Here is a 20,428-nt window from a genome sequence, read left to right as displayed (position 1 = left end):
CTATTTCCGCCAAAATTGCAAGTATTTTTACATGTATCAAATTTTAATATTATTTATAACACTGATTTCTATATTATTCATTTATTAATCTACGCTATTACAGTGCTACCTGTTACTTAGAATGCATTTCTTTTTATACATCACATCCATCCTACTTAAATAATAATAATTTATATGTTAAACACTAATACTAAATAAAAAAAGTAGCTTGTTTTACAGATGCAGCCTTGTGCACTGATTTATATATAATTTTAAGGGCAGCACCACTTGCTCTTTCACCCTCTTGTCCACGTTTCAGTGGTTTAGTCGTCCTCTAGTGGCGACAGGAAGGTAAATTCTGACAAAAGGCACAATTCACTTCTCATTCCTGCAGATGGTCAGGTCTCAGTCTCTACAGAGGAAGACAAATAAACCAGTCACATGATTTTAGCCAATTTATTGAGGAGAAATTGTTGAGGTACACTGTGTGGTTGCACATGGGGATAGTGGGAGAGGAGTCTGGAAAAACAACCACACTGAACAATGATAAAACATTCTCGTGGTTTAAACTTCAACTAAATGGGTACCTCAAAAATAAACAATAGTCCACTTTGTTCCAATGAAATTCCAAGGAAAAAATGTTTTTTTTTTGTCTTTCCAAATACATGTATAACAAACAGTATAGGCAGTTTTTTTATTTAGATACACGAATAACCTATTTTAAAGTATAGGCACTTATAACTGCTCAGTGGAATCTGGTGGCAGACATTTCTTGATTTAAAGAGGAGAAGCACCGTCTTTCCTCTCATCCAGACAGAAAAAAAAAACCAAAAACAAAAAAAAAAAAACAAAACGTGAAACCCGTCCAACAAATTCAGAGTGAAAACGACGTGTGTGTGATGTGATGTTTGATGAGGTAATGCGAGATGGGCTCTCGCTCTATTCGTCCAAATTAACCTGAGGTACACAAACATTACACAGAAGCAGCAAGAATATGGTAGAATATAAAGATACAAATGGAACAATAAAAAGAATAAAACATGCTAATCAAAAAAAGATCGGCAAAAAACAAAGTACTTCCAGTCCCGCACCAAAACTGTGTTACGTTCCCTCCAGTACACATACAACAGAAAAAGCAAAGACTTGTTACATATACACAATTTCATAATATAGCAGCACACAAGTGAATCACAATAAGGCATCTTTGTGTAAGACTAGAAAAGAAAAAGCTTCATAGCAGCAAGAGAATGACATGTATAATCTAGTTTTCTCACCTTGGAATTATCTTTCAAATTATACACAAAACCTTTTAAAGCATACACATTTTATCTGTTTAAAGCACTTTTTTTTTCAGAGAACATTTGGCTTTTTGCACAACAGAACATGCATGAATACGATTACATTTCTCTTCTAAAAATGTAATGACTTTGCAGCATTTCTGCTCGTTGGGAAATTGGTTATATACAGTCAAAACTTTCACTCCTACCTACCCATGTCTATAATGGAGAAAACTTCAGTTCAGAGAGCAGTCTACATAAAAAGAGCAAAAACATGAAGCATATTTAGGACACAGTACGTGTGTCACTTTTTGAAAGAACTATTGGAAGGTTTTGGCTATGAATTAAAAATTCAAGTAAGGTTACATAAACGCACTGAAACAAAAAAAAAAAAGTCTACAAGTGACTTGGCTTTCCTTAATATACTATAACACCGATTATCCTACGTCTACTCACCTGTCAGGGCGTAGCTTTCAAGACAATGTGCGTTACCCCATGGGAATCCAGCCCAGAAAAAAAAAAAAATCAAATAACTTAAAAAAAAAAAAAAAAAAAGACCCTAAAAACCCACCGAACTCTCCTCAACCACCATCCCCTTACCATTCTTAAGGAGTGTGTTTTTAAAAGTGCATCAATATTGTTCCGAGTCGCCCACTCTTTCTCTCAAAAAAAAAAAAAATTAATGGTGAAATTGATAACAGGAGAAACTGCAGCACAACTTATCTGCAGAAACGTTACATAGCTTAAGTTAACTTCCTGTTTCGCTATCATTCAAACCCAGACTTCTAGCTTCCCCCCTACTTTACACATGCATTTGTTTTCAAAAAAAACCTCACGACAAACACCTCCAACCTAGAGTTGTTCCGATACCGGCATCAGATATACCTCCGATACTGTCCAAAATGATGCATCAGGTATCAGCGAGCATAAGTCTATGCATAAATCTGATACCAGATAATTTGTTGAGAAACTCACGGCCTCTCGCCTGCTTACGGTCAGATCTGTGTGTTGTCATGGATACGCTGTACACGGCTCCAGTCCTTCCACTTTCCTATATTTTCGCATGATAATCGACAGGTTAGGGCCCGATAACCGGAGTACACAAAGCTGCATGTAAATGGGAATATTCATTTTTTATTAGACATGTGAACAGACTAGTAGGAATACTGTCTTTTTTGAAGTAAGGGCAAGAACTGGAACATTTTGAGCAAGTAAACGTAGTCGATGACAGCAATAATTTCACATCCATATCCACCAGGATTAGTAGTATACAGCTGCTGAATTTTTATCTGGTATCAGATCTCTATTCGGTATTGGCTAATGCGTAAATTCAGGTATTGGACTTGGTATCCGGAGGGGAAAAAATGGTATCGGAACATCTCTACTTCAACCTGCGTCCATTTCCTCTCAAACCTGGTAAAAACAACTTGCCAAATCTCCTTTTCCTCTAGTAACATGACATCATACTACCTATCTGAGGCTATGATCGCCCGCAAACCATCTACTAAACACTCTCTAACACGTAGGAGCTAGACCAAGAACAGAACAATTATTATGTAGCCTTGCTAAATTATAATACATGTACACATCGTCCTATTAACATACTGTACTAGTCTGTGGATTGAGCAGTGAAATCAAGACCTCTGCGTTAATCGTTAACAGTAGCCACTGCTCCAGACCTCAAAGCCCCTCATGTCCTTCCTCTGTGAGCAGGCCCAGCCCACTCCTGGCCAGCACTTTTCAGCATAAATAGTAAGCAGTGCTACAGGTGCACAGTATGATTGATAGAGACAGGGAGCAGCTAACTACAGTAGCGCTCCTCTGACTGGATATCAGCTCGGTTTAAATGCCATGTACTGTATTATCAGCATTTCAATCACTACGATAGTTTTCCTGCACAGGTGAGGAAAACACAATAAAACTGTGAATCGATAACTGCTCACTAAAGATGATAAAAGAGTTACATAACTAAATGCTAGCTAAATATACATTATTTATCATATTTATTTTTACTAGGTTGTATCAAAAGAAATATATTTCATATAATTATGCTGTTTTTTCTTTTGTTCAAGTATGAAAATATATTCAGGTTTCGATTCTGGGGAAACCTAGGCACTATCAAGTTTTCAAGATAGCCTGTTTGATTACGTGTGGCCCATACAAAAGGTGGAAGTAATAATAATAATAATATTAATATTAATAATAATACCTTTATTTTTTAAAGCGCTTTTCAAAACAGTACAAAAACACCAAACTGGGCATGAACGGGGCAAAAAAAAGGAGAAAAACTAGAAATTTCTTATTTGCTAAAAGTTCATAGATTGTCACACCATCGCTCATGTGGCGTTCATACTGGCAGCTCATGCCCCCTCGCTCCCGTTAGTTCATTGGTAAACAGGCATGAGTGGTGTGTGCAATTCGAATGGTGATGGGAGTTCATAAGTTGACATCACGTACATCTGTGGGGGTGCTGGACTGGTCTTGCTGATCTCTCGCCTTGTTTCCTGCCCTGACGCTGTTCTCCTGCCGGTACTGCTGGCCCTGCTGCAGGCTGGTGGCCAGCACACGCTCTATCTGCTCCTGGCATGCCCTCAAACAATCCTGGAACAAAAAGGGTCAGACGCTGTTACACATATATGCACTTCAGTCACACTTTTTGCTATTTGCTTCTGTTAAAGTGATTGTAAGGCACATCAGCTGTACAACCCCCGAGTCAAAGCTCATTTTGGTTTGTTTTGCTGACTCTCTCTGCATCCATTTTTGTCTTTTAAACTGTTCTTATCCCACATGCACAATCTTTTTTCCAGCACAGATTTAGATATAAGTCTGACTTTTTTTGGTCAACTTAACAAAGTATTAGGCCCTGATCATCCATCTATTTTTATCCACTTATCTGGGGCTGGGTCAGGAGCAGGCCAAGCAAAGCTCCCCAGACGTCCCTCTCCCCAGCAATGCTTTCCAGCTCCTCCTTGAGGACCCCAAGGCCTTCCCAGGCCAGATAAGATATGAAATCCCTCCAGCATGTTCTGGGTCCGCCCCGGCGCCTCCTACCGGTTGGACATGCCCAGGAGGATCCTGATCAGATGCCTGAACCACCTCAACTGACTCCTTTTGACGCCAAGGAGCAGCAGCTCTACTCCGAGCTCCCTCTGGATGTCCGTACTCTATCTCTAAGGCTGAGCCCAATCACCCCACGGAGGAAACACATTTCGGCCACTTGTATCTGCGATCTCATTCTTCCGGTCACTACCCAGAGCTCATAACCATAGGTGAGGGATAGGACATAGAGGGACCAGTAAATTGAAAGCTTCGCCTTCCGGCCCAGCTCCCTCTTCACCATGGCAGTCCAGCGCAGCGCCTGCATCACTGCAGAAGCCACTGGTCCATCTCACACTCCCTTTCTACTCTCACTCATGAACAGGACCCAGACATACTTCAACTCCCTCCCTTGAGGCAGTAACTCTAACCCGCAGGGGGCAATCCACCATTTTCCATCAGAGAACCATGACCTCAGATTTGAAGGTGCTGACTCTCATCCCGACTGCTTCACACTCAGCTGCAAACCGCCCCAGTGCATGCTGGAGGTCACGGTGTGATGAAGCCAACAGAACCACATCATGTGCAAAAAGTAGTGATGCAATTCTGTGATCCCCAAACGGGACCCCTTCCTCCTCCTGGCTACACGTCGGGATCCCTTCCATGAATATCACGAACAGAATTGGTGACAAGGGACAATCTTGGTGGAGGCCAGCACCCATGGAGAACGTGTTTGACCTAACGCCGAGTATGCGGACGCAGCTCACTTTGGTCATACAGGGATTGGATGGCTCATAGCAGCGACACTGGTACCCCATAATCGCACAGTACACCCCACACAACCCCCCAAGGGACACATGTTGTATTTGTGGGGAAAACGTGTCCAGATAAATACAAGTGCTTTGTCTGTGAATGCTGCGAGTTATAGTGAAGCTGATTTATGTACTTGTGTTTTAAACTGTCTCTATTAAGCCATGTTTAATGTGTGTTTTGAATTAACTAAACTTTACAGCACTTCACAGAAACCTCTGCCACAGACTAGTGTTTTGGAGGTGTAACTGCAGAGTGACACAGACACACCACCGCACAAGTATAAATGCTCACAATGGCGTAGGCTACGTGCATAGGCTCTGCAGAGAGCTGACGCAGGAATATAAATCCTGGACCAACCCCACCAAAGTGGAAAAAAATAAATAGGCGCCTATAAAAATGTGCAAATCTTTCGTCAAAATATAAACGACTCAAGATTGTTAAAGACATTGTTTCAGAACGTTATAAGAAACTATAATAAAGTCTTCTTCCAAACATGTCTCAAAAAACTGTTATGCTACAGACATAAAGATTATGTAGAAGCCCCAAATCAGCACTTACAGCTGGTTTTCTGACGCATGAGAAACTTCATAAAGTTATGTAACTATAAATAAAAGATGCTCTGTGTATTTACAGATGATGAATAGACGGACATTAGAGGGTTCAATTTGTCCACCTGTCCGCAGACACTCGCGTGCAAAAACCTGGCATTTCATCACATTTGAGGTGCAAGTTGTTAAACAGCTTTGGTCACATGCATAGCATACCAGCAGGGTATTATGTGGGTTGAGGTAGGTGGTCCTGTCTGCATCATGACCAGAACAATGGGTACCAGCACGCTCCAATACCAACAACACACTGCAGTGAGCTCCGCGGTGGGCACAGGACTCCTCTCTGACACGAGACTTGTGCATGTCTGAGGTATGAATACTGGGGGAATGTGTAGGGTCAAGACTCCTACAGGACCTCTGTGGTCTATCAGGGAACAGATAAGCAGATCTGGACTCCCTGCCTCCACCCCCCCTTTGGGTTTACAGTGCGGTCAGTCCCATGTGGAGGTCTAGAGGAAATGGCTTTGACCTACTGCACCCTGAACCTCTGAGTTTGGGTGTAAAAGAGAATATAGGACAGTGGGACCGGATGTTTTTGGACAACTTCTCCAGTGAAAGGGGATCCTCTGTCTCTCCGTCCGCGTCTCTCTGCAGGTCTGTGTGGAAGATGTGGGAGGTCTGGCTCACTGAGCCGGCTGCAGGACTCTTAAAAGAATGAACCGAGGCTCGCAAAGAGGCCAACATTCCTTTGAAATGTACGGATAATTGGAACCTGATGGGCTGCATTTGGAGCGCCTGTTGTGACGGCTGGGTTTGCGGGGCCCTCGTCGCCGTGGCAACGTAACCACAAGCTAAGAGGCAAACCGTGTTGTTCCTGTGGCCCATTGGCTGTGGCCTTTTTGGGATTTCTAGGCTTCTGAAATGGTCCTCTGGTGTAACAGTGACTCACTGTGACAATGAAATCACACACTGGGATAAATATATGAAGTTACTGTGACTGCTCTGTAGCAGCAAAGAAAACCATTTATATGTTAAACAAAAAAGTTATGCCAAGTATGACACATTACATATGATAATTTATGTCTGCTGTGACCTTTGTTATTGATATTGATTATCAATATCTATATTATGAGTTGTTTAATTTTTAAATCCAACAAAAAATGGATTTCTATGGGAATTCAGTAGAAACTCTATACCTTGAAAAATGCTAACTATTGCACACTTGTCATCTGTACAAAAGCTCAGTGTGATGGCATGTACTTTTTATGACTTAATAAAACATTTAAGTCAATGGAGGCCCATTCACCCCCACTGTATTTATAACACAGCACCTATATACAATAAAGACTGCATTGATATTTGAAAATACTCAGTGTTGCCCACTGATCAAGGGTGTATAATCACATTATGATGGGATTTATAGTGAGTGCAGTGAAGTAATATAAATTTAAGTCACTGGAGGCCCATTCACTCCCATTGTATTCATGATACAACACCTAAAAACAACACAAACTCCATTCAAATTTCACAATGTCTATTAGTACAAACAAATAAACTGTATGAAGGCTCATTGTAATGGCATGCATATTTTATGACTTTCACAATACATTAAAGTCAATGGAAGCCCATTCACTTCAACTGTATTTACGACACAGCACCTGTACATAGTACAAAATATTTGAAAATGCTTATTATAGCCAACAGATTGGTATGTGTAATCTAATTATAATGTATTTTTATTATAATGGTTTATAGTTTATGAATTGTTATGAGGTCATACAATGCATTAAAGTCAATGGAGGCACGTTATACCCATTGTATTTATAACAGAACACCTGCATACAGCACAAACTCCATTCATATTTAAAAATGCTTATTAGTACACACTACTAAACTAAATGAAAGCTCAATATGATGGCATGCAACTTTTATGACTTCGATGACACATTAAAGACAATGGAGGCCCATTTACTCCCACTGTATTTGTAACACAGCACCTGTATATAGTACAGACTCCATTGATATTTGAAAATGCTTATTATTGCCAACAGAATGGTATGTATAATCCAATTATAATGGTATTTATAGTTTATGAATTGTTATGAGGTGACATAATGCATTTAAGTCAATGGAGGCCCATTTACTCCCATTGTATTTTTAATGCAGCACCTGTATGCAGTGCAAACTCTGTTCAAAATGTAAAATGCTTTTTAGTGCATGCTAATAAATTGTATAAAAGCTGGTTATGATGGCATGCTCTTTTTATGACTTACAAAATGCATTAAAGTCAATAGAGGCCCATTCACTCCCATTGTATTTATAATACAGCACCTATATAAAGCACAAACTATTCAAGTTTAAAACGCTACGTAGAGCACACTAATAAATTGAATCAAAGCTCATTATGATGGCATGCACTTTTCATAACTTACATAATACATTAAAATCAATGGAGACCCATTCACTTCCATTTATTTTTAATACAGCACCTGTACACAGTGCAAACTCCATTCATATTTTAAAATGCTTATTAACGCAAACTGATAAATTGTACATGTGCTCATTACGATGGCATGTGTAGGTTATAGGTTGTATACAGTTAATGCATTAAATTCAATGGGTTTTCATACATTTATAAAGTAATCTAAGAATGTTCTTAAGTGTTGTTCTGCAGATATGCAGACAGCTTGGATAACTGTTTCTTCATCGGCCCGTTTGCTCTGGGAAAGACGCTCCTCAACTTGATTACAAACATATTCCTCCACCAGGAGGGGCACGCAGCTAAAGTGGGAGCCATGCAGAGAAATTGCATGTGTCCTACCACAAGAATGTGGGCTCTGAGTTTTAAGAAGACATTCCCTCTGCCGCTGCTCTTTATAGCAGCAGTCTGGCTCCACAGCCAAGAGCCAAAAGCTCGCTCTGCCTCTCTCTCCGTGAAAAGTAAATAGCTTCAATCTGCCACTACTGAAGTCATCATTGTTGTTTACTAAAGGGCCTTTTATGCTGCTGTCGTGAGATGTTGCAATGATTATTAACAATGCATTGTTGTGTTGCACTTAAACTATTGAGTAATTACTTCTGGCAGGTATAAATCCCCCCTCACTGCTGTACTCACCACCTCTGTGTTGGTGATCTTGGCCAGCAGGTCTGTCAGGTTATCTCGACTCAGCCTCTGGTCAGCGTGGTCCAGCTGCAGGCCACAGACAGCGGCTCCCATGCTGCCCGTGGCGATCATGGAAGGAGGGTTCATGGCAAGGCGGTCATCTGGCAAGGAAAGAGTGTTAATGTGCAATTAGTCACGCAGCAGCTTCAGACCACGGTGACGTGCGGAAATCACATTTTTAGCTGTGACATGAAGAACTGCAACACTTAATCAGCCCAGAGGAAGTATGAGAGCTGCAAACATCTGAGTCGTCCCCAGTGCGCATGCTCCGCAGCTGAACTCAATTTTCCCACAGTGTGAATTTCGACAGACGTAGCTGCACAGTGTAACCTGTGTGGTTTCCTTCATAGAAACTTCAGCTGTGATTAGAAAAGCAGAGTAGGAATCCTCCTACTCGCTGCGCAATAAGTTCCAGGAACGACTCCCTCCGGTGCGTATCCCAGTCTAAAGGCTTAAGTGACAACAGGCCTGGATGGAGGAGGCGGAAGAAGAGGCAGCCATTGAGACTACACCTCCGCAAGTACTGAGCTGCTTTAGAACAGCTCATGATGTGGCTGTGAATAAAACCTCCTTCTCTTGCCTTATTTTCACTTCATACGAAAACCTGTAAGTATCTGACCACTAGGCGTCTTCTGAAAAGTTCCCATCTATGAGTTTTCTCTTGAAACTTTTCACAAAGCTGCTGAGAGAAACTTTTTCAGGGGATCTAAGAGAACTCCTGAGCTAAGAAATGAGTCCGTTTCTATGGTTTACATCATGTCTTATGAATGAACTTACTATGTCCACAGTGATTGGTGTTTGGCAGGTGACTATGGTCTGTCAATCAGATAGACAGAGGTTGTGACTGTGATTTACTTCCGGTTGACCAAATCAGCTCAATTGATTTATTCATAACTATTTCACGGACACTTCATTAGCTGTCAAACAAAGTGGAGTCTGAGGGGCACATTTTTGGTTTGATGGATAATTCATCAGAGAAATTCCAAGTTCAAACAGTAAGCGTTCGAATCACCTCCGGTGTTAAGCTGCTAGCGTGCTTCTGCAGAGCTGCTGAACAGTCGAATAACCGCGGTCACCTCCCTCCCCCCACACATTTCCAAGCATTTCTGCAACTTTCCGAAGCTGACAATCTGATTTTCACACCCACTCCATGCTGTGATTGTGAGAAAGGAGCCGGTTTTCTCTCCTCAGCTCTGTTTTTTCATTCTTAACACAACTATTGCTCTAATTTTTCTAGGGGCTGACATCTTCTAGTCTGTAAGTCAATATGCTCTTGTTCAACCAAATTCTCATTCATGAGACAATCACTGGTGCTAGCGCTTTCGAGGTGCAGCATTTGTTTCAGCGAAAGGCCATTGCACACTGAGTCAGTTTTTTCGGATGTGTTTTTTAAAATCCGTCTCCTGAAAAAAACATCATTACGCACAGAAACCTTGTACACTGAGTCCGATGTGTGAAAATGCTCTATTCGGTGTGAAAATTCGCAATACGTGACAACAAAAAAAGACACATTCCCTCCTTTGCCTCACTCCACTGGAGTTACCTATCTGGCTGTCACCACTCCCTCCCTGTCTTTCATTTGGCACCGCAGCTGCCTGAAGGGGCGGGGGAGCTGTTCTCCCTGTCTGTCCCATACTTTCGTTAATCTAGAGATAATGTGCATCAACCAATCAATTGGTTGGAGTGTTGGAACAACAATTAATATTTTTAGAGTTCCAATGAGGCCAAACAATTCGTCGTACAAAACCAGTTCTGTTCAAGCATTACCCAACTCCTATTGGCTTGTTTCCATTTGTGGGTAAGCTTACCAACTTATACACCATCAAAATATGCTTTTGAAGTTTGTTGATTTCCTGACTGGAGTCCCAAAGTTAGGGACTAACACGCCCTTTATTTTCAGGAGTTTGTTCCAACAAAGCCAGTCAGGAACTACTTCAGTTTTAGGATGTTTCTTGAATACAGCCCCTGGAGGGTTTTCCACTATTACAATACACAGGCTTGTTCCGGCCTCAGCACATGGACATGACCAATCTTAAAAAGGAAGAGACTTGGCACACACAATTGTTAAGGGCTGTATAAGTCCAACCCAGCACATAGTCCTAGCCCAGTGGAAACCAGTGGTGGTGGCCTGATAGCTTTGATTAAACCCTGGAGAGCAGCCTGCTTCACTACGCCCATCTTCTCCTCCAGGGGCCAGCTGTCCATAGGAGGAGCTCCTCCATCATAAGAATAACATCTCAACTCCATATAAAACTCCAAACATTTACATTACTGCACAACCACAGCAGGCCTCTTTTTTTCCCTCACTGCGGCTGCTTTGTGCTTGGATATAACCAGCTGCTTATGAATAGCAGAGGCGACCACTGAAACACACCCAAATATAAAAAAAAGTGTGACACTAAAACTGTGCTAAACGGGGCATGAAACTCATTGAAGAGGCCTATGGTTCCAATAACTAGCTCTAGTAAACAAGTGCTTATTGGCCAGATCTGACCACAGTGACTAAAGTGACCTCCTTTGTTTTATTTCCTTCATTGAATTAGCTGAAAGGAGGTAGCAGATGAAAGGCAGCCTTGTGACAGAGCAGCACTGCATGTTACGTGATCCTGCTGTAGTATTTCTGTGCAGGATATGAAAATATTAGAAGGATTCCTCGTATAGGCGAAGGAATGCCATGGAAATTCATCTAGGGAGAGGACTAAGGGGACATCTGAGTTTGTGCTTCTCCAGAGCCTCCAGAGTATATTTTGGACATGAAGCCGGGACAAAAGGGAAACTGAGGATCACTGGCCTGACTTTTTAAAACCTGGAAGCTTCCTTGTCAACAAACAACAGAGGGAGAGTTCGGCTGCACCTGAGTCCTACATCACATGACAGTACGATACAATCACCATACTTAAAGCCGTTTCACACCAAGCATGGATTTTTGTCTGAAAAGCTTGCACAGAAATTTCTAAAAACTAGTTTGTGGGTTCTCATGAATGCTTGAACACACCTGCGGAACATTCATGCAGGGGAAAAAACATTCGCTCTGACCTTTAATTCAGCGGATATCTGCCTGTGAAAATATATGTTAAACCAATGAAATCCTTTGGCATGCTTGGGGCTTAGGCTGTTGTTTGAGCGCCCTCTATTGGTTATATACTAGACCTCGTTTTGGGCAGAATCTGAAGGGTCTGATTAGTGTTTCGCAGACCGCGAAAGAGTTGATAGGTGTTGGTCTGTTAGATTACCTGTGCTCAAAGAATAAACATAATGAAAAATATATATTTCACCTGCCTTGTTTTTTGGCTATAGTTGTCTGCGTTCATTTGAGACTCTAGGATCTTGTTTTTTGTACCAATGAAATCCTTTGTTCTGACAGATGTCACACCCCCAGGTCATAGATAGCTTGCTGCCAAAACGGGGGACCATCTTATCAATGTGGGTTGTGCTTCAGCTGGGATACAATGACGATGCTAATGTAGCTGATATGCCCTTGCTAAAGTTTTATGTTGATCGCGCAACGGGGTTAGCCCAGACCCAAGTGGCCACTCATTGTTTTGAAGTGAAAAAATACACTGGGGCCCAAAGAGCATTTTCCCCATAGATCACCATTATATGAGAGATGTCTGTTGACCGGACACCTCAAACTGCAAACAAGGTCAGTTATTCACTATTATGACTTTTTGATCCATGGAGGTTTTATATTTGTAAAAATTTCCTTGAGCCAAGAAAGACAACTCAAATATCTGTGTAAACATCACAATGTAAAGTCTATGAGCCGAGTGAACAAAAACTGCAGTTTATCGAATGACCACTTGAGGCAGGCTCCAGAACAGAGTCAGTCCCCATAAACCGCCATGTTGAAATGTCTGACTTTACAGCAGAAATACCCACGTTTACAGCCTGGTACAAAAACGGTTTTGGTCTCTATAGCTAATTTGCTGGCTAATTGGATTTTTTTTTTAATAACTTACCCATTCATTCATTTTTTGTAACCGTGTATCCTATTAGGGGGTCGCAAGGGGGGCTGGAGCCTATCCCAGCTGACACTGGACGAGAGGAGGGGTACACCCTGGACAGGTTGCCAGACTATTACCACACCACACCTACAGCCAATTTAGAGTCACCAGTTAACCTGCACGTCTTTGGACTGTGGGAGGAAGCCGGAGTACCCGGAGAAAACCCACGCTGACACAGGAAGAACATGCAAACTCCACACAGAGGGATTTGAACCGTCTTGCTGTGAGGCAACAATGCTAACCACTGCACCAGCATGCCACCACTTACCCAATCATTAAGGCTTAAAATTATGCATATTTAAGCGTGTGGCAGCTTGAGTGAGTGGCTGCGTGCGAGGCGCCGCTACAGCCTGTGAGTCAGATCAAACCCTTGCTCATCCACAGCTCCACCCTCTCGTCCAAATATGGTCACTTTTGGCTCCAAAAGAACCCAAAATGGCAACGGTCGAAATCCAAACTCAAGGCTTCAGAACAGCGGTCCACAAACCAATGGGTGCCATCACTGGTGCCACATCCGTCATTTTATACCAGGCAGGTCCAAAGTCTGGACCGGGGGCCAATCGTGGCCCATGGACCCATTCTAAATGGCCCGTGGCTTGTCTTTCAAAATATGTGACCTGTCACACAATAATGGTTTATCAAGTAAGATAAAGATGGCAGGACTGTCACACAGTTTATCATACATGTGCCAAGCAGGAACTACTGCAGGTGGAACTAATGTTTTCAGTAACAGACGGTAAACACGCAAACAATCAGTTACTTAACATTTCCTGCTAAGTAGCAGACATGGTCACAACAAAACAGCGTAAAGTTGACACTGAGGACCACCGCTCTCTGGAGTGGCAGAAAGTTTTCATTCAGAGTTGAAACAGTTGCGTTTCATTCATTTGTATGTGATGTTTTTGCCTGTTTTTTTTTATAACCCATATGAAGAGAAAGCAGTTTCCTTGTACTGAATAAGCACCATCTTGGGGTCTACTGTCTGGTTATTACAATATATCTACTGGCTAGCTACAAAAGCTAACGTTAGTGTGAGCAACAAATCTGGGGGTTTAATAAGGTTTGTGCATCGTGTAATTAATGTTAGCCCCACACATCTTCTGTGTGGATAGGTTTTTGTTGTTCAGAGTGGACATGGGCATTATTTAAGAGGAAAAATTGCACATGGCAACATGGATTATTTGCAACAAAGCCGGTGTGCATAGTTGTCATGCCTAAAATTTGTATGCAGATTTCCGTAATCCTGCATTGCTTTTTCATATCACACCAGTGAAAAACTTTCACCCGTGTACGTGGCTCATCTAAACAGAGCAGCACTGATGGCATTCTTCCCAGACACTTGAGAGAAATGTGGAAATGGCCACTTTAAGCAGCTTTTAGCAGCTGGGAAGAAAAACCCCTACTACAGGCTGAGACTAGAAAGAGGATAAGGCGGCCAGAAGAGTATGCCGAGAGAAGAAAGAGGTCACCGATGACTCACGATGGGAGAATGTTTGTGTGTGTGGGAATATTCTGGTGGATGTGGGAATCACAAGGCAGCAAAGTGAGCATGCGAGGGAGCAACAGAAACAGAAAAATGCTCATGAGATGATATGCAGCTGCGTTACCTGTGGCACAGAGAGCAATGAATGTCTGAGTGTGTTTGCGGACCATCGCCAGCTTGTCTTTGGGAAGGGGAAGCCTGCGAATGATGTGCTCTATAAAATCATTGGGGATGACTGAGGCCATGTTCCACTTCAACTTCCCCAGCACGACCAGCTCCCAGTCCTAAAACACAGAGGAGAGTGTCAGTCATTTCACATTCAGTCTGTTGGCAGAGTCTTCTCAGTCAGAGGGTTAAATGGCGTGCTGCCATGCCTCCATTGACCGTGAAGAAGATCACAGCCTGTCCCTATTCCCAGAGGAAATAGCTCTGTAAGAAGAGTAACATTTTTTCACTTTATCTCTCCTCGCTGTATCTTATTATCTGCGTGCCTTTCTCATTCCTCACATCCTTTGTGTTCATAACGCCGACATGTGACAAGCTTTGCCCTGCCAATGAGACAGCTAGCCCCTTCCTTCCTGTCACAAGCCTCAAACAGCTACAGTGAATGTGCACTGCACAAGCAGCAGCAGCAGCACAGAGCTGACTCTTAATACAGTCAGATTTTGCATCAGCAGGAAAGGTGTACATATCTCGTGATTTAATTTCCTGTTTGTTAAATCATCTGAACAATTCGCCCACTTACTAATTTAATTTTAATGTTTTCCTGTTTGGCTTTCGGTATTTGAGTGAGTAATAGCAAGGACGAGGATGCAACTTAAGTATCAATTGAAAAAGTCAGGACATCAAGAAGTCAGTCTTTAAAAAAGTGCAACTGCACAAATGAAAACTAAAAATGTCAACTGATATGGTGACGTGCAAATGCATACAACCCTCTGACTTGTCAAAACCACAGAGGCTGCAGAAGTTTAAAGAACACTGCACCCACATAATGATCATTTGTATATCTATTACTCACTCCAAGCTATGTTGAATTCATGAGGAACACCCTGTTTTTCTCATACGTCTCCACGGTGAACGAAGAATCCAAAACCGGAGAAAATTCTTCATGAATTGAAGTAAAAAGTGGCCGTGTTTAACAACAGCAAAACATCTCACTACAAACTCTCACACACAACTCGTGCAGTATAATCCAAGTCTCATTTATCCAGTCATACGCTCAGTACTTCCCAAACACATGCACCTTCACTAAAACCTTATGATTAAAAAATTCTTCCGCATTCAATTAGCACACCTGGGCATGCATGCGCATTTGAACTCTATTTGTGCACTCCATTAGTCAGAGTTCAAACATACACTCTTGTCCAGGCGTGCTACTCGTTATGTGGAATATAGCACAAACAATGGACGCTGCAGCAGCTCCTGTGTTCAGTGAGGTAAAATTACTGCTTCAATTTATTAGAAATTGTCTGTTTTTGGATTCTTCGTATTCTTCACAAATTCAACTTTACATGGGGTGAGTTATTGATATACAAATGTCATCGTTTCACAGGTGAAGTATTCCTTTGAGTACAAAAGCTAGACACAGAATGAGCAGTCATTGTCAATATCAAAATCATTACAACACCCAGTGACACCAGCCAATAAAATGGCTGCTGTGCAAATTTACCAATGAGGAAACACCAGAAATCAAAGCACCGCACCAGCGCACTCACACAATGCATTTTTAAACATTTGCTCATGTCCTGTTACACATTTTAGAAGCAGGGTGGCAGTTTCTGATGTGACCCCACCTACTTTCAGGATACATAGAGAAGGGAAATAAGTCTGATGAGGTTGAAACTCCAGCAAAACTTGTAGTACACATAACAACTTTACTGCAAGACCAATGTGTTTCAGCTTGTGGCCTTCATCAGGGTCATCATGAAACATTAATGATTTAAGCTAATGGGTTTCATGTTGATCCTGATGAAGGCCACAAGCTGAAATGCAGTGGACTTGCTGGTGCTGCTGGAGTTTTGACCCATAACACATTTAAACATTAAAAGTCTAGATTTTATTTCCCTGTTTTTCATCAAACCTACTCATTAGCCAAAATAAAAGTCCCACTGCAGGTCTGTAAAGGCTTTCTGACATTTCTCCTCGTGGTCCCCCGTGAAGACCATGACGTCAGCCATGTGCAGAGGACTGTTGAATCATTTCATTATGTTTTCAGAATAACTGTCCCTCTGGAAGATGACAGCACTGTTACATTACTGAGGAAAGTTTCTTGATTGTACTTCCTTTAATTTCACAACTATATGTAGCAGCAAGTACGGGAAAAACAAGGCTGATTAAAAAAGTGCATTTAAAAAAATCAAAGTCTACATGGTGACGTCTGAGCAGTAAAAGCAGCTAAACTGGTTGACTGTACTATTGAGACATTTTTATACACTGACAAAATAAATGCTGATGACTTTAACTCCTCACTCACTTCACAAAGCAGTCTCGCCTAAAAAGCAAACGTAGTAAACCCCAAAAGCCAACAGGGACAGTCCCCCCCGTCACTAAACGCTCATCAGTCATCTCAAATGTCAGCCATCATTCACATTTACGTGGGTTTCCTGTACATAACCTGCCTCACACATGCTTGCGTTCAACCTATTTTAGCCCTTGTGGAGATTTTCGACTGCGAGATGAGCGGGGCGGAGGTTCGCTGTCGGTGCGCTCACTTCCTGGACAGCTGCCCTCGACACAACCACCCCTCCACCCCCTGAAAACATCTCTCTTCCAGCTGAAGCAGCAGCAGCAGCAGCAGCTGAGTGTTCATTACAAGGAAGAGCTGCAGCGTCTTTGACTGGCTCCTGCTGCCTTCTCTGTGCATCCTGTCAGGATATCCAGGAATCTGGGGTCTTACGACAATATGGAGCATCAAATGGGATGAATGTCATTTCCCTCAACAGCTGCAGGCAACACAGGAGGATGTATAGAGAGCGTGTGGAGCTGTTGGTTGAACTAAGAGGCAAACTGTGACATGTTCTAGAACTGGAACAATTAGCTGGTTTATGGATTAGACTATTTTGATGTTCAATTCATTGTTAGTGTAAATTTTAAGCATAAATATGATTTTATTACTGCTTCAACTGGAGGATTTGCTTCTTTTCTTTATGGCTGCAACTGGTTCCTCCCTTGATTTGTCTATAAAATATCACCTATTATAAGTTTTTTATTTGTAAATTCTTGTCTCTAAACAGTCCTAACCTCAAAGATGCAGAGCTTACAGTCAGCTAAGACAAGAAGAGCTGCAGATTCTTTAATTGAAAAGCCGGAAACTTGACCACTTTGCTTGAAAAATGACTGAATTTTTTGGTCGATCTACTAATCATCTCAGCTCTGCTTCCCCTTCTCTTAGCACTGCGATGGTAAACTAGATCTCATGGACAAAGTCTGATCAACTGTACACATCTATAGCAACTGAGCGAACTTAATCTGCTGAGGAGGACTGTGCGAGACTGTAGAAAGCTCCAGAACAAGCTTGTTTGCAGACCTTGAGTGCAATTTTTTTTTTTGGTCAACTTAACATCTGTAGTTTTTGGAGTGTTGGTCAGACAGAACAGTTTTGAAGACATCAACTTGGGCTTTTGGGGATGGTGATGGCTACTTTTTTTTAAAAAAAATTTTATGGCATTTTATAGAACAAATAATTAATTAAGAAAACATTTGATTATTAAAAAAATAACGGTTAGTTGCAGCTTTAATACGCTGAGTTGTGGTGGACACACTGCTCTTAAAAGTTTGTTCCATAAGCTTAATTTTCGCAAAGTTTTCTTGTTGATCCAATTAAGAGATATACTACTTGTTTCATACTAAAATGGCTGAAATAATGCCTCTCTAAATGTATACACACTGGTATGTCCTACGGTCTTATAATGTTTTCTGTTTTGTTTGCTTGCCCTATACTGTTTTATTTTGTTATATGTGTATCATACTGTCACATGTGCATTATATACACGTAGGGACAACAGATGGAAATTAGCATTGTGTTGTGTGCACTGCCCCTGTTCGAAATAAACCAATAAAATGAAATGAAAACTCATGTAGATGTGTGCATATTGGCTGCTTTAGTAAGTATAAACTCTCCTATCTGTATCTAAAACACAAAGCGAGTCCCTATCTAAATCCTATGCTGCATAACTGGCACTAGATGGCATCACACGCCTCTCCAGTCCACATGGATCCAAAGAAAGGATGTGGCTGTATTGTGCACAGCTCCACTTATAAAGGAAAATAGGATACTTCCTGTGAAACCAATATAGCCATTAGCATTATAAAATCATCCCAAAAATATGACATGGCATTTTTATGCTCTCATGAATGAATGAATTGGGGCTTTTGAAAAGTCCAGTGCTTACCAGCAGTTCCCGTGGTGTGATGGAGTTGTCTGTGTACATGCAAAGTTTTTCTGCAGAGAGCGGCCTGAAGTCCTTTAACTTGGAGGCCACGAATATGCACACAGCTCCCAGGAGCTGCAAATAACTCTTTCTTGTGGGCATCACTGCTAAAAATCTGTCCAAATAATTAATGGCTAATGGGAAGACGTCTTCATTACTCTTCTCCTCTTCACATACCTGAAATGAGACAGAAATGGGACAGAGAAAATTAGATCATAAGTAAAAATGTGAGAAATATAAAAGAAAAGTGGAGGATTTGTAAGTTTTAACAGCAGAGCAGGAGTTGCAGATGGGGGTGGGCTATGCTGAGAAATGTGATTGCCCCATGTTGGAGTTAATTTGGGTTAAATCACTAATTTTCATGTCACTTCAGTCAGTCAGAGGCTGTGAAGTCTGTGAAGTCAGGGCAAGGCAGAAACAAATTAGTTCAATAGGAAGTCGTTCAGCAAAACGTCGCCATTCAACTCCTCTTCCTTGTTGGGGCTTGCCCACTTTAAAAAATATTTAAAAATTAAAACATATCACCTATGAGCTTTAAAACATGTGCACAATGTCCACAAGTTGTGTTGAAACAGATCCCGACAGTTAAAAATCGGATTATTTTGCAAACATGACGTGTTTTTATCTCCAAAAATGAAAGTGGGTATGCATGCACGTTGCCCGAGCGAAGCCAGCGAGCTTGGGCCATTTTAAAAAATTAATAATAATTATTAAAAAGGGGAACTGTTGGTTTTTCGATTATGTAAATTAACATTGACTTCCCCTCTGTCGCCTGAGCTAGCTGGTTAGCAAAAAGCACCAACTTTGTAGCTGTTAACCAATGTAAATATCTAGCTAGGCTATTTCTTTGAAGCTGAAACTCTTCGTGGTGGAATTTCCGACTCTCCCACGCCTTTTGGTGAGTCACTCTCATTCAATTGTCAAATGGGTTAACATCCATGACAACTCTCTGTGAGCTAAAACTCTCACTTTATGGGCTTTAATTAGCTTAAAAGCTGAACGTCGACATGCAAAAGAAGGAGAATTAGCTAAAGCAGTTAGGTTAGCTCACACAATGTTCACAAACCTCGTGCATCCAACCTGCAACCATTCGTCTCATATAAGGCTGAATATCCTTCTGGACCCGCTGGAAATAAGAGCACTGAGGTAAAAACCTGTCCTCAATGGTTAATAAACTTTGCAACACTCTGTCATCATAGAGGATGTTTGGGTCAGGCTGGGCTCTCACGGCTGTGTCCGACTCCAGGCAATAAAGCTCCATGACTCGGCCCCCCCTTCTCCTCCCCTCCACTTTTTTTTGTGTGGCTAAATAATAAAAAATAAAAAATAAATACTGTCACAATGTTGTCTTCAGCGGGCCGGAGGAGGAGGAGAAGTGCCCAGGGTGAAGCATGAGGCTGAGACTGCTGGTTGTGCTCCAGTCCTGCTGCCTCTCTGCTGCTTCTTCTTCTGCGCTGCCTGCTCCGAGTCAAACCGGACACAACGACGGGGACAACATCCGGTGACCGCTTTCAAAATAAAAGTCCCCGTGGCACAAGCTGTTCTCTTCTGACTGCTGCTCTTCTAGGAACTGTGGGCCTGGCTTCCGGTCCTGCTCTACTTTCTCAGCAAATACTTTGAAAGAGAAGCAGACACGCCGACCATGACGTAGGCCTCATCAAAACTGGTTTTCAATACAACATACTTTTATGGTGC

General features: G+C 41.8%; 1 protein-coding gene across 1 annotated transcript; it reads right to left on the bottom strand.

Moving 5' to 3' along the window:
* Positions 1–421: 421 nt before the first annotated feature.
* On the bottom strand, positions 422–20,215 carry LOC117249418 (G1/S-specific cyclin-D2-like). The gene is made up of 5 exons (XM_033615068.2): positions 19,800–20,215; positions 18,695–18,910; positions 14,428–14,587; positions 8,769–8,917; positions 422–3,857 (listed from the first exon to the last, which is right to left on the bottom strand). Exons 1-5 carry the CDS (start codon positions 19,992–19,994, stop codon positions 3,693–3,695), a joined length of 885 nt encoding a protein of 294 aa, XP_033470959.1. The 5' UTR covers positions 19,995–20,215; the 3' UTR covers positions 422–3,692.
* Positions 20,216–20,428: the final 213 nt, after the last annotated feature.

This window comes from Epinephelus lanceolatus, chromosome 23, assembly GCF_041903045.1.
Source record: "Epinephelus lanceolatus isolate andai-2023 chromosome 23, ASM4190304v1, whole genome shotgun sequence".
Taxonomy (NCBI): Eukaryota; Metazoa; Chordata; class Actinopteri; order Perciformes; family Serranidae; genus Epinephelus; species Epinephelus lanceolatus.
Note: the sequence above shows the minus strand (reverse complement) of the source record. Positions and strands in the feature narration are given on the sequence as shown.